The sequence below is a fragment of the Metarhizium brunneum genome, chromosome 4, assembly GCF_013426205.1.
Source record: "Metarhizium brunneum chromosome 4, complete sequence".
NCBI lineage: Eukaryota > Fungi > Ascomycota > Sordariomycetes > Hypocreales > Clavicipitaceae > Metarhizium > Metarhizium brunneum.
Window position 1 is genome coordinate 3,935,567 of NC_089425.1, and position 13,302 is coordinate 3,948,868.

The window sequence follows — 13,302 nt, forward strand, 5'->3', positions numbered from 1 at the left end:
TCGTTACAAAGAAATACGTATCCGTCATTACATCGTTTGCAACCCAACTTCACCTCCGCAATCTATGCCTTCTCCGCCCATCACCTTCATCATCGTATTCATCGTCATGTCTCCGTCTGCTGCCCCCCGCCTCGTCAGCCCCTTGAAGAAGCCCCGAGCCCAAAACTTGCCCTATGACGCCCATCCAGCCTGTCTGGCCCTCGAGCGCACCCGTCACGTTCTTGACCAGATTGTCCACGGCCTGCCCGTCCGTCCCGCTGACCTGCCATGCTCCCTGCACGTCCCATCCCCCCGGGCGCTGGGGCTCCCGTCTGAAAGTACCCCTTCTTGTGGTCCACCTGTCCTGGCTTGAGGAGCGTCCGTCCAGAGGTCTGCCGTGGGAGTCAAACCGGTCTGGTAGGACCTCGACGTCATCCCCCGAGTCATCGGACCCCGAGCCGTCATCCCTGGACCGCCTGCTGCGCCGCACCAAGGGGCGAGAAGGCGTTGGGTCGGACCATCTTGCCCGGTTCGAGCCGCGGTGCCTGCCTCTGCCGTGGGCGTCGTCATGGTCCCTGTCCCTTGGACCTGGCTCGTCCGCGCGACGCGAATCCTCGTCTTCTGAAGCCTCTGCATGCTCCCTCTTGTGCCGCTCCATTGTCATGGAGCTCTTCGGGGACAGGGGGATGAATGATACGGATTTTGAGGCGGCCGCCGGCCCGCTGCCCAAACCAGAGCCATACGGTCTATTTACATCATCTTTGCAAGTATTTTGTTAGTTGGTGGTGTCCAGTCCATGTTGCTCCCGCAAAGTACGATTCCACGCACCATTTGCTGCATCTCTCGCGGGGCTATCTTGGCTTCGGACTTGATCACTCACATGGTCTGGCGGATGGTTTCCGCCAGTGGGTGGCGGACCTGCGGGTGGAGGGGGCGGACCCGGTGTGTATCCGGCACCACGGAAGCCGGGCTCCGAAGGGGGGGGAGGGCCGGCCGGGGGCGGCGGAGGCGGCGGTGCGTAACCTGTGTAATCTTGCGGCACGTACGGCTGGTACTCTCGGTGCAGAGGAGCGCCGCCATTCTGGTCAGGATACGGAGCACGGTTGGCGCCGCTTGCCATGGGTGGCCCATTGGGCGTTGGAGGATAGGGAGGATAGTATGCGCCACCCGATGCTGTAGGAGGCGAGTGTGGTCGCACATGGTCGTCAAAGTAGTCCTTTCGCTGGTCATCTTCACGTCCTGCCGAGGAGTGGTCAGTGTTTGTCTTTTGCACCAAAACGACGTCTGCTAAAAACTGTAGTACTTAATTTACCAAGAAAGGGGCGCATACTTACTTCTTCTCTCGTCATCCCTCTCCCTGGACCTTCTGTCCCGCTTCTCCTGATCCTTTCTATCCTTTCTGTCCTTGAACTCCTTGATGCCCATGGCAGTAGCGCCGGCCGCAGCTCCTGCGGCAGCCATGTCTCTCAATCTACTTCTGCTCCGTTTCCTCTCGTGCTCGTTATCCGACGCGGAGGCGGAGGCGGAGCGGTCGCGTCTTCTGCGTCTGCGCCGGTTGCGACGTTCTTCCTCAGCCTCCGAATCGGCATATCGTCGGGCCAGGGCGTCTCGGGACTCGGGATACAAAGGGTCGTTACCGTACTCAACTAGGCCTAGCTCAGGATCAGCACCGGGCTGCGAATAAGGGGATCGTGCCATCGACCTCGACCTGCTCCGATGCCTGCTGCCGCTGAGGCTCCTGTGTCTGCTTCTCGAGTCTCGACGGCGGTAGTACTCATCGTCACTGCTTGCGCTAAGGTCGCGAGTGTTTTCCTTCTTTTCCTTGTGGTTCTGCCAAAGCTTGTTGGCCACGCCGGCGGCGGCGGCAACACCTCCAATCTCAGCCACACGTCGAAGTCGGGACTTGCTTCTGGAGCGACTGCCGTGGCGGGATTTAGACTTGGACTTGTCGCGGAAGTGCTTGATGATGCCGGCTGTGGCAGCGGTTCCTATAGCAGCCTTGGCGGCGGTAGAAATGCTGCGTCGTCGGCTCTTGCTGCGGTGAGATGCGCGGGACACGGACCTGGAGTAGTCATCGCCAGAGTAGTATCCTCCGCGAGTACGGCTCCGGCCACGGTGCGCTTCTTCCTTGTCGACCTTGCTGGCCTGGTAGAACTTGGCGGCGCCGGCAGCGGCCAGAGCGACGGCGGCAACGCCCAAACCCTTTTTGAGGAGGTGATGATGATCGGGGGACTCACGGCCATCGCCGTACTTGTCTTCATAGGCGCTGTGGGCGCGCCGAACGACCTCAGTTCCCAAGGCCCCCAAAGCAGCACCAGCCAAGACCTTGCCGCCACGGTTGTCGGGCAAGTCGCCGTACTCGTCGCGGCGGCTGGTCATAAGTGCAGAGATGCCGGCGCCGGCGAGGGCACCCTCTGCGAGACGTCGCTTGTGATGCGGGCTCTCGCTGCGCTCTCGGCGCACGGTGCGACGGTAATAGAACTCGTCGTCATCGCTATAGTAGTCGGCATCCCTCCTTCGGCGGTCATATCGCGCCATGGCATAGTCTCTCTCCCGATCATTGCGATAGTAGTCCCCGCGGTAGGGGCCAACATCCCGGCGCTCATGGCGATAGTAGTAGTCGTCTTCGTACATGTCTCGGTCCCTCCGGACCATTTCTCGGTCCTCCCGCTCTCGGTCTCGCAAAACCACGACACCCGGGTTTTGCTGGCGGGGCACAACTATGGGAGCGGGTGGCGCGTCCTGCACGATAATCTTTTGAGGCTCCGTCGACTGCTGGCGGATGACGACGGGAGGGGGCGGGGGTGACTGAGGCATGTAGTATTCGGTTTCCTTGCGGTAGCGTTCGACATCGTGGCCGTGGTTGTCATCGAAGCGCTCCTCGACTCGCTTCTCCACCTTGAGCTCGTCTTCGTTGTGGGCACGATGCGAGCGGCGGTCCCAGTCTCTATCCGTCTCCTTGCTCTCATAGACGGTGATGCGAGAGCGGTCTGGGTCTCGGTAACTCTCGCGCTCAACATCTCTTTCGTAATATGCAGTGCGTGGGCGATCGCCGGCATAGGGTTCAAAGGCCGAGCGCGGGCGGTCGGGCGATAATGGTCCACGGGCGTCCAGCAGGTCGCCAGAGTTTCGCGTGGAGAACTTGGAGCGGCGGTCATCGTCGACTTCGATGCGTTCAGTCCGTTCAAAGCGCTCGCCGTGTCGTTCCGGGCCGACCTTGTACCTCGTCACCGTGGTCCGCTTGTATCGATCATCGTCCGAGTCGCTGTCCCGGTAGTATCGGGACATGGTGTGTGTGCGAGAGAGGGGGATGGGGACACGGACCGACCCGTCGTCCCGTCTGTGAGGCGTCTGGGTTAAGCTTTAGTCTAACGAAGTTGATGTCGACACAAAGGATGCCACGAAACAAGACGCAAAAAAAGTCTCACAGGTAAGAGGTCGGGGAAAAAAAATGGAAATACAACAAAGAGGGGGGGAAGAGGTTGATGACGAAACAGGGCTGTCATGAGGAAAGAGGGAGGGAGGGGTGTTATTCGGATGGCTGGGGGGCGACGGGGGGTTCCTAGGCTGCACATCAATGCACACACTCAACACGCTCTGGTTGAACACGGTACGGAGTACGGAGTAGAACAAGGTGGGACGCTCCTTCCCTGTTGCAATCCCAACGTGGGCATCAACCAGCAATCAGCGCGAGGCGACCAGGTGAGCAAATGAGCAGATGAGCATGGGCAGATGGGCAGGCGAGTGGGGGCCTCGAGTTGGACCAGATCAGGCCGTGTTGCGCACCCAGCGCCATCTGCAACATCTGCCTGGCCCCGGCTGTGCCAGGTGACAGGTGACCAGACATGAATTGATGTCGACTTTTATTGGCCCTTGGCTGGCCTCGAGTGCTTGTTCATCTCGTTTCCTTTGTCTAGGGCGGCGGACCGTGAACACCTAGGTACGTGATCAGGCTCCTCTCGCCTCTTGATGATGATGAATGAATAACATAAATAAAAAGGGAAATGAACATCCTTGACCCGTGCACTGGTCAGCGTAACCCTAGCAATGGCAGGACCTGACGTAGTTTGGCTCGAATGCCGTGCATCATCAGAGTGGCAATGCCTGTCGATCCGCTTTTGTTTCCAGTTGCTCTAGAACACTCCACCAGAGCCAGGCTCTTCATGTTGCCAGCCGGTGCTCCGTGCTAACCGTAGTACCTTGGTAGAAACAAGTCACACCAGACAATACCACTCTCCTCGCCACGCACCACCAACCCATCTTTGCCAAACATGCTCCCATTCACAGATCGGTCAATTGTAAAGGTGAAACGCGGCAAGAAAAATTTGCACTTTGCACGAGCACTACGTCACTCGAGTATGGCATGTCCACGGGTACTGCTATAGGGTAACTTGGGGCCATCTGGCCAGGCGTGTGAAGTCATTAAACTCCAAGCGGGGAACACGAACGCCAGGAACGTCGAGTGCAAACAACGGCAGAAGGTATCCAGTCTGCAGTGGCGCATCACCTGCCTTGATCAGTCGCAACTCACGCAGTACACTGGGGGCCTCGTTTGGCGCTTGCGTTTTTCGAACAGCCCCGCGCTCGGTGACCGTACCCCAACATTTTAGTGTCAACTGGTCTGCGTTGCACTGATGATATTCCGGCCTGACAACTAAATTAACGCAAAGCCTTCTTAGTAATGTTTTCGTTCCAAACGTCCATCAACAACCCGTGACAGAGTGCCCGAGTGGTTAAGGGGAGTGACTTGAAGCGCTAGGCCTGGAGTGCGAGAAATCGTATGAAGAACCGCCTAGCAATAGATATCACTTGGTTTCGGCCTCGCAGGTTCGAATCCTGTCTCTGTCGATTTTTTTGGTCGTCGTTCTGGCACAATTTCTTTTTAAGTATCTTTTTTTTCCCCGCCAGACGCAATCCATACTAGGTGTAGTAAACACTCCTGCTTCCTCACGTCGACACTAGTCCTCAATCTTTATACTCGCCATCTCAAGCACAGCCGGCACACGCGTAAAACTGCCTCAACCAAGAACTGTGCCACGCTATATAGATATATTTCCTCTATGGTTGACGAATTGTGATGATTAAATACGGCTTGGCATGCCCAGGACGGTGGTTGGCAGTGAATCGGTTTTGAGGACGAGGAACGACTCTAGCCTCACACCGATACAAAAAGCGACGCAGAGGACTTGATTCGCAGCTCCTTGTGCATGTACGCACGTATCCCAGACCTCGATAGACCTATCTGACTTTTGATGGTCGCAGGAACGCCTCTTGCTCCCTGTGATATTACAATCTTTCCATCCCACCAACATTCGTCTCGCAACACACACGATCCCTCAGTCGCCCGTACTCTGCCGCGCGCACCTTCCCAATCACGATGGCTTCACAGGGAAGACGAATAAGCCAAGTCACCTGAGCAAACAAAACCCGACGCCATGAATTGTGGACGTTTGGCAACGAGGGGTCCAATGGCGCTGCTCGTGGCGTCACGCAGCCAATGCAACACCACAAAACAGCCGACGTGATGTCACATCACGGCGGCGGCGACATGCTCACCGTGCATCCATCGAATGCCCTCCATCCTCTCGCAAGAAAGAATGGACGCTCATCGCAAAGTCGCCAAAGGACCCGGCACGCGCGACCTCAGCTCCGTCCTCAGGCCCAAGAAGGCCGGTAACCTGGCCGATGACGACGATGCAGACCTCCCCCCTCCATACACCGAGCTTCCCGAGCTCCATGTCCTCCCATCGTACCGGAGCGCGTGTCCGCTCAAGCCATACCGGCCGTTCCCCAACACGATCCGCGCCCACCACCGCCTCTCGCAGCTCAACTCCATCACGCTGAGCGGGCCAGACAAGGAGCGGCTCTACTACGTCGAAGTGCACAAGGGCTTCCAGCACGTCGACCCGCTCGGCTACCGCGCGGGCGTGGTGCTGCGAAACGGGCCACGCAGCAGAGACGAGGTGCTGGCCGCCGCGGGCGAGGAGATGCAGTCCGCGCTGAGGATATACGCCGTCCCCCTGGATCCGGACCCAAACAGCGTGTTTTTCCTGCCGCCCCTGGAATTCGGCACCAACTCGCGGGCCATGGCCATGGAGAGGATGCGGCCCGGGGTGCTGGGCAGCAGGACACGCGCGTTTACCTTTTTCGTCGAGGTCGAGCCCCTGCGAAGCATGAGGAGGCAAAAGTTTGCGTGGGTGCAGGACACCGACGGCGACGACGGTGTCAAGCCGCCCGGCTTCAGGCTGGTGCGGGCCATGGCAGCAGAGGCCAAGGGGGGCTCCGAGTGCGACGCATCTGCTTCTGCATCTGCTTCTCGTCCAGCCGACGCGGTCTACGGGGAGACTGTGGCCGCGCTCGCGTTTCCGCACACGTCCCTGGTGAGCCGGGAGGCGTTTACGCTGTCCATGCTGGGGAGCGCTAGGGACGGCCGGCTAGGGGAGAGGTGCGAGATTGCCATTGTCGTGACGGCGCTGCGGATTTGGAACTTTCACGCAAAGGGGCAGTTGGACTAGCCGCGACTATGGTGTCATGTTGCCCGTCGAGGATCCGGGAAAGGGCCCTTGCGGATGTGTAGCCGTGGCCATGGGGATGGCGCCGGATACATGCCCGTGTGACATGCTTATGGCGTTCGTGTACTTGTACTTTTATAATGCATACCCTGGTTGATCAGAATAGCGCAACCTGTAGTAGAATTAACAGGACTGGTTCTCCGTTAAGCCACCTGTCTTGTATATAATTACCTTCCTTACCCGATAGCAATTATAGGTAATAATTAAATCACCCAAGTATTAATTAGTGTTTTACTTTATTTTTTACGCAAAGTCTAATAAGTCTCCTTAAATGCTGCTCCCACAGCGCCAAGACAACTCGTCTCTTTGCTGTGCGAGGTCCGAATCCGTGGTTTATTCCAAACTGCGCCTGTTGAGCTGAAGACGGTTGTACTCGGCAGGCAAGTGTTGTGCGTTTATTCGCTTGCCGTTTTGCACCGAGTACAGCAACAACGACAAAGCTCGCGGGCCAATGGCCAGATTGGGGTCGAAGACGAAATTGGACAAAATCAGGACGGTTATACTCACTGAGCTTACGATATATATATATATATATATATAGTGTTTGGACAGCCGTAGGCCCCTTTGTGACGGCAAGTCTGGAGACGAGAGCCTGCGAGTCAAAGGCCAACAGAAACCAACCTCGAAGGCAAATTCCACTTCTTGGCCAGCGCCGCGGCGCATACTCTCTCGTCCGCCCGCCTGGGCTCGATTCGAGGCTGCTGGAGCCAGTGTATAGGCTCGACCTCGTGGGGAAATGATTGTCCTCGACGCCATGCGGCCAACGCTGCCGCCTGGTCAGATCCTGGCACATTGCTCCTACACCTTTGCATGGCCTGGTAGCCATTGCCATAACTGGCTTCGTGTGTCACCATGCAAACATGACAACTCGGTGCTGGCGTCGTGTGAGCCCCGTTCTGCTTCGGGCCGCCGCCGACGCACTTGACCACGCTGTGCCAAGACGATGTTCTGTGCGAACTGAGATGGCAAGCCGGCCTGCGTGGAGACGGCGGTCTGGGCGATGGCCGCCAAGCGCCTAGGATGAAGCTGTCGCCAAGACGGGAGCCAAGAGATGGGCGATGGGCGATAGGTTTGTGACGTCCAAGGCGGTGAGGCGACATTGCGAGAGCATCCATCATGTGAGCAGGTGAAGCCGTGTTTGCCGTCTGTCTCAACTCGGCCAGTAGTTTGTCTTCAACCACGGCCCGGGTATATTATATACAACTATATGCCCCTTTCCATCCAGGTCTACATGCAACTCCCCACACGCTACTATACACGAGTAAAAACAAACGCCAGTCATGCGCCTCACGAAACCATCGGATCAAAGAAGCTCATCCACACAAACAAGCCCCCGGCACCGACCAACAGCAGAATCGTCAGAATCGCAGCGCCCGCCTTATCCCCCGCCGTCACAGGCTTAACCGGCCTCTCGCCATTATCCTTCCCCCCAGCATTCGGGTTCCCCTTGGACGTGCCGCCCGTGTCGTTGGTCACGGGCGGCGCCACATCCTCGATGAGCATCGACGACACGGCGGCCAGCACGTCCATGGCCTCGCCCGCGCCGCTCGTCTTGTCGACGCTCGGGTCGATAAACTTGCCCTCGGTCCAGTAGAAGCCGCACTCGCGCCCGGACGCGCCCCCCGTGCACTGCCGGGCCGCCGCCTCGCCCGACTTCCTCAGCGGGCCGAGGATCTTGGCCGCCGTGTGCGGCGCGACCTGCGTCACCACCCCGAGCCACCGCACCAGGTAGCCCTTGTACGAGAGCATGTCGGTCTTGCAGACGCTGCCGCCGAGCGCGAACTCGCACGACAGCTCGTACGCGATGTCCTCGGGGAAGAAGGACGCCAGGCACGCGTCGAGCAGGCTGTCCAGCCGCGTGCGCCACTTGTCGTCGCTGGTCTGCCAATCTGTGTAAGCATTTTCCCCTCAAGAGCCACTCGCCGGCTTCCTTACATGGTTGTACATAAAGGCCACGCCCTGGATCAGGATGCCCGCGTTGTACGAGTACTGCGTCTTGTGGATGTCGGTGCAGTTGTCGTTGACGCTGGCGCCGTCGTACACGGCCCAGGTCTCGTGGTCGATGTACTGCACGCCCCAGAGCCAGTCCCACGCCTTTTCCGCCCTCTCCGCGTACGTGTCGTTGCCCGTGTACCGCGCCAGCCGGGCGCCCATGTTGAAGAAGATGCCGTTTGCGATGGCTGCGCTCACTAGTCAGTATACCTGCCAGGGGAAGGGGGGCTCGGGGAGTAGGGCAGCCACCGACTGTTCTTGTAGTCGTATCCCGCGTTGGTACGGGGAATCTGCCACCGCAGGCCGCCGTTGCACGTCTCGTCGTAGCGGCTCGGGTCTGCCTGCGTGTTCCACACGGCCTGGGCCAACTCGAGCCACTGCGGCTGGTCCGCCGGAGGGTCGGGGAACTTGTTCTCGGCGGCCAGCAGCGCGGACAGGCCCCAGAAGCCCTGGTCGTCGTTGCCGAGGGATAGCGTCTGGTTCGGCGGCATATAGTCCCTCTGGGGGCCGACCTGGAACAGCATGCCCTCCGTGACGACGTCGTTGTACGTCGTGTCCCCCGTCAACTTCCAGTAGTCAATGTACGTGCCCATCATGGCGCCCGCCTCCCACCAGTAGTAGTCGCCGGTGCCGGAAGCCGGAGGGCCCGGCAGGAGGCCGGGGATCTGGCCGGACTCGTTGCCATGGTAGAACTTCATCAGGTCGTAGGCTAGGGACTTGGACGATGCGATGATGTCGTCTAGATGCTCAGCGTGGTCAGCACGTGTCTGGAAAGTTTGCCGTGTTGTCCACAAGATACAGGCGCAACGAGGTTTGCGACGGCTACTTCCTACATCATCTCGTACCTCTTGTGTCGACTTTATACTGTGCCTCTGCAACGCCGCTGAACAAAACACCACTGGCGATGGCGACCAGCGCCGGCGCCAACCGCGGTGCGACCATGGTCAGAGTATGTGGCGGTCCACCAGCGGGCCGTGTAGAATGGTCGTCTCGAAGAAAATAAAGGAACAAGGTAAAAGCAAATAAAATATCCCAGAGTCTCCAGAGCACGTGTGGAAGCCCGCCCGTCGTCTCGATGCCGCCTGGAGGGTCAGAGACTGAAGCGGCAATGGCTGCAGACAGCACTCCTGTGGCGCCAAGCCGCGCAGAAAGTTGGCAGTTCTGTCCGACAGCCGCAGATATATGTATTTATTCCAACAATGGCCGAGTTTCAGCGCGCTGGTCGTTTTTTTCCCACGTCTCAGAAGTCCAACGAGTTTGCGGCCCCAACGACAACCCCGAGTCAGTCCCGCCACATTTGGAAACCCGGGCGTGGCAAAAAATCAAGGTCCTTCCGTTGAAATAGTCTCTTCAAAAACCGGTCAATTCAAGGCGAGCTCGTCGTCTCCTTGTCGTTTTTTCTCTCGTCGAAACGTGTGGTGTAGATGCTGGAAAAGCAAAATGGCACCGGGACCAGGGCCGCACACCCTTTTTGCTTCCATGCTTCCGGAACGGCGCGTTCGTCACCAAACGACCGCCAAGAGGCGCCATGTGGGCGCCATGACATGTTCGATGCCAGGGTCGTGGAAGGCAGATACGAGAATCCTTGGTGCGAGGGAATGGGAATTGTACGGCGCGGCGTAAGCCCATGCTTGCCGAAACGGGCATAATCCAGCACAGCCTCGGAATCCTCGGGGCCTGCCAGGTGGACAGATGGATACAAATACAACCCCGATGCTTAGTTCCGCCAATGAGAACCCGGCAGGCTGAAATAGCTGCGGACTAGCCGCCGATGACTTGGGGTGACGTTGGCACGGGGGAGGGGGGGTTAGGTATTGATCCCGCCAAGCTGCCAGGTTCATCAGCTATCGACTCGAGGTTGACGGCATACCAGGCGCTTCTCTGGCTGGCAACTCGCGCTCGTTCCTGGATTCAGCCTCCGTCCGCCCCTGAGGAACCTGTGGGCAGCGAAACGAGTAGAGTCTGGTTTGCCGCCGTGAAACATGCTTGGTATAAACAACCGTCAAATACCCGGGCCAGGATCCGAGCGCAGCGTCCGTCGAACCGGTTTGCAGCCCCGTCCGTACTCCACGGCATTCACCGCTGGAATTTGCGAACAAAGGCGTCGAGGAATGCGCCTCCCTAAGGCCTCCACCGATCCAACTTTTCTTCCACGCACGCATTCCGTGCCTTGGTAAACAACGGAGCAGCCAAGCATTGTTCGGCAGGCTCGTGGTCCGTATCGTGCTCGATTGGACATGAAACGCGGGGTTGACTGTTTGCCCTGTTTCACACCCAAACTACTCGTCCATGCCTGTGGTCATATCAGCTATATATAGTCCTGCCGCAGAGCGTCGCCGTACAAGTTGAGCGCGACCGGCTGTAGATTCCGCAGACTGCGCCTACAGCCGGTTCTCGGCGTGGAATCGAGAGGACACTGGACGGAATGCCGGGCTCGATGGTGGGCGTGCCGCGTCACGATGGAGACGGCGCAGATAAACAAGCAAAGTGGCTCACTCCACCGCGCCGCGAGTGCCAACTACTGATTTACCTAGGGATACGTAGGGAAAGGATCGGGTTAGAATTGGCGGCTAGGTGAACATGTCTGGGTGCCTGTGTGGGTGATGGATAACAGAAATAAAGTCCTGATGAGACGTGGCACGCATGAAACTCCGAAACTGACACACAAAGTGCGACGCCACATGAGATCATTGATGCGTGGCAACTTGGCTGGATTGAGACAGCCAGACCCTATTCTCCACTTGGCCGAACGAGAAGCATCAGGCTCCATGAGCATCGCGAATTGAGTGCGTCACTTGAAGGACAGTAAATGGCCTTGTTGACCGGCATGCGCAAACACCGTCGCGTGTATGCTGTGGTCTAATAACGCTAGCGTCCTTGCGGTTGAGAATTGCGCATGCTGTGCTATTGGCCCATAACGGACCGAGAATGAAGCCGTGTTGAGAAATACGAAAGGATATAGGCCGTGGGCGTGGTAAAGGGCCTGAGAGAGGATGGAGCAGCAAAGGGTAGATGGATTGCGGTTCAGAGTCGAATGTGAGGGTTGAAATTCGCCATTGGCAAAAGTGCGATACAACTGCTACTCTGGGTCGTTGGCATCGCATTCCAATACGAATTTGCTATTGCTGATGCAGCAGTAGCCGAAAGGCCATGATCGGAAAGTGAGTCGCTTGCGGAAGAAGTTTATTCGTGTTAGTAGACATGCATCTCTCAATTAGCCTTTCAGTTTTACTTCATTTAGATTTAGGCAGCACGACAGTCAAACCTTGGCGCTTTAACTATGCAATTGTTTGACTATCTCTCGTGATTGGAAATGAAAGTATTTCTTTTAGACCGTGATAGATACGGTAATACAACCTTTGGATATGCGCTGGGAAGCCTTTCTTGAACCAATACGATGCGACGATTTATCTAAAGTAGCGTCCTAAGAGTCTTCTCCAACCAGTAGTCCATACCTTGCCAGAGAAGTAGATATCCGGCACCTTAGCTAGCACGACCAAGAAGCTATTTTGATAGGCTTCATCACACTTTGTACAAACGACACAACTATCCGTGATAGACTGACTTATCGCGAATCCCATCTCGTTTAACAATGGGGAGAACGCTTTTACTCGTTATCAAGGATATCTGACGCCAAAATCAAGCCCTTGCCTAGTTTCTGGATAGCGTGGACTGTGTAATGAAGCATGCGGGCATAAAGCACACCAATGAGGCCATCATGAATCTGGTCATCAGTCACAGTTGCATGTCCTTGCGTTCAAGATAGCAACCACACCATTGCTGGCGGGCAGAATGCCTCCTACTTATCTATGATCATGTAGGAAACACTTCTCTTGGTGAGATTGACGACTGGAGTTGCTAGTGCATAGTATGCCTTCCCATGGGCAGAGTCGTTCTTGACGGATCTAACTACACTTTGGTCGGCGGATGAGCATATTGTTACCCCGAGATGGGCATAAATGTAAGATTCTTGGTAATACTACCAATGATTAGAGACAGGCGGCGCCGAGCACAGTTCTGTCCTGCCAGTTACTTGCCCTACCATTCTCATCAGACCTTGGCCTCAGCAGTTGCTCCCATTCTTCCGGTAAATCCAAGTACAGCCAGGGTTGTAAAATCCAAAACCCTACGAAAAGCCCACTTCGGACTCGCTGAGGTCTGGTCCGATATCACTGCCTCGTGGGTTACACTGTATCCCCCAAGCCCCCGTCCCAAAGTTCCGTTTCCAATGCAGACAGGCCCAGCAGAGATCGCAATAACAAGGCGGTTATGGCGCGAAAAGGTGCCCTGAGACCGAGCCCTCCGGCGCCCAACGGCCGTCCACTTCTGGGGAACAAGTAAATTGCTGCGTGTCTCGTTCATTTTAAACACGAGGCTGGATGAGCGTATGGTGGTCGATATCAGGCCCTGTGAACAGGTTTCGCGACAGCCTTGACACGCGGTCTACACTAATACAATGATTATAATCAATCTACACGCTATAAAAACATCAAGATTAGTTTTGAGCCACTTATACAACTTTTGAGGATGAAGACTGTTTCCACCGAGGCTGCCGACACAGCGAGCTGGTTGGGAAACAAATAAAGACTTCACTTCAGTCCCCGTAATCCGGACCAGCGCCAAATACCCTACACGTACCAGGCCCGAGCCTGTGAGATTTGCAAGGCTGCTTAGGTAGCTTTATTCAACGATAGCTCGGCAGATGAGATGCCTCTTGAATTGCATTTGAAGTGTGGAAGGCAATCACAACCTTTGATAC

At 56.8% G+C, this 13,302-nt stretch overlaps 3 protein-coding genes and 1 non-coding gene across 4 annotated transcripts; 2 read left to right on the top strand and 2 right to left on the bottom strand.

The window, feature by feature from the left end:
- Positions 1 to 49: 49 nt before the first annotated feature.
- On the bottom strand, positions 50 to 3,267 carry G6M90_00g078850 (uncharacterized protein; the record flags this gene model as incomplete). The annotated part of the gene is made up of 3 exons (XM_066131094.1): positions 50 to 738; positions 808 to 1,218; positions 1,314 to 3,267. 3 exons carry the CDS (start codon positions 3,265 to 3,267, stop codon positions 50 to 52), a joined length of 3,054 nt encoding a protein of 1,017 aa, XP_065987150.1.
- A 1,427-nt stretch (positions 3,268 to 4,694) lies between these two features.
- G6M90_tRNA00000082 lies at positions 4,695 to 4,827 on the top strand. The gene has a single exon. It is a non-coding gene; the product is annotated as a tRNA-Ser (tRNA).
- Positions 4,828 to 5,576: 749 nt separating this feature from the next.
- Positions 5,577 to 6,494, top strand: G6M90_00g078860 (uncharacterized protein; the record flags this gene model as incomplete). Its single annotated transcript, XM_014689737.1, has 1 exon — positions 5,577 to 6,494. One exon carries the CDS (start codon positions 5,577 to 5,579, stop codon positions 6,492 to 6,494), a length of 918 nt encoding a protein of 305 aa, XP_014545223.1.
- A 1,344-nt stretch (positions 6,495 to 7,838) lies between these two features.
- On the bottom strand, positions 7,839 to 9,485 carry DCW1_7 (Mannan endo-1,6-alpha-mannosidase DCW1; the record flags this gene model as incomplete). The annotated part of the gene is made up of 4 exons (XM_014689736.1): positions 7,839 to 8,432; positions 8,487 to 8,731; positions 8,797 to 9,282; positions 9,389 to 9,485. The coding sequence occupies 4 exons, from the start codon at positions 9,483 to 9,485 to the stop codon at positions 7,839 to 7,841; spliced, it is 1,422 nt and encodes a 473-aa protein (XP_014545222.1).
- Positions 9,486 to 13,302: the final 3,817 nt, after the last annotated feature.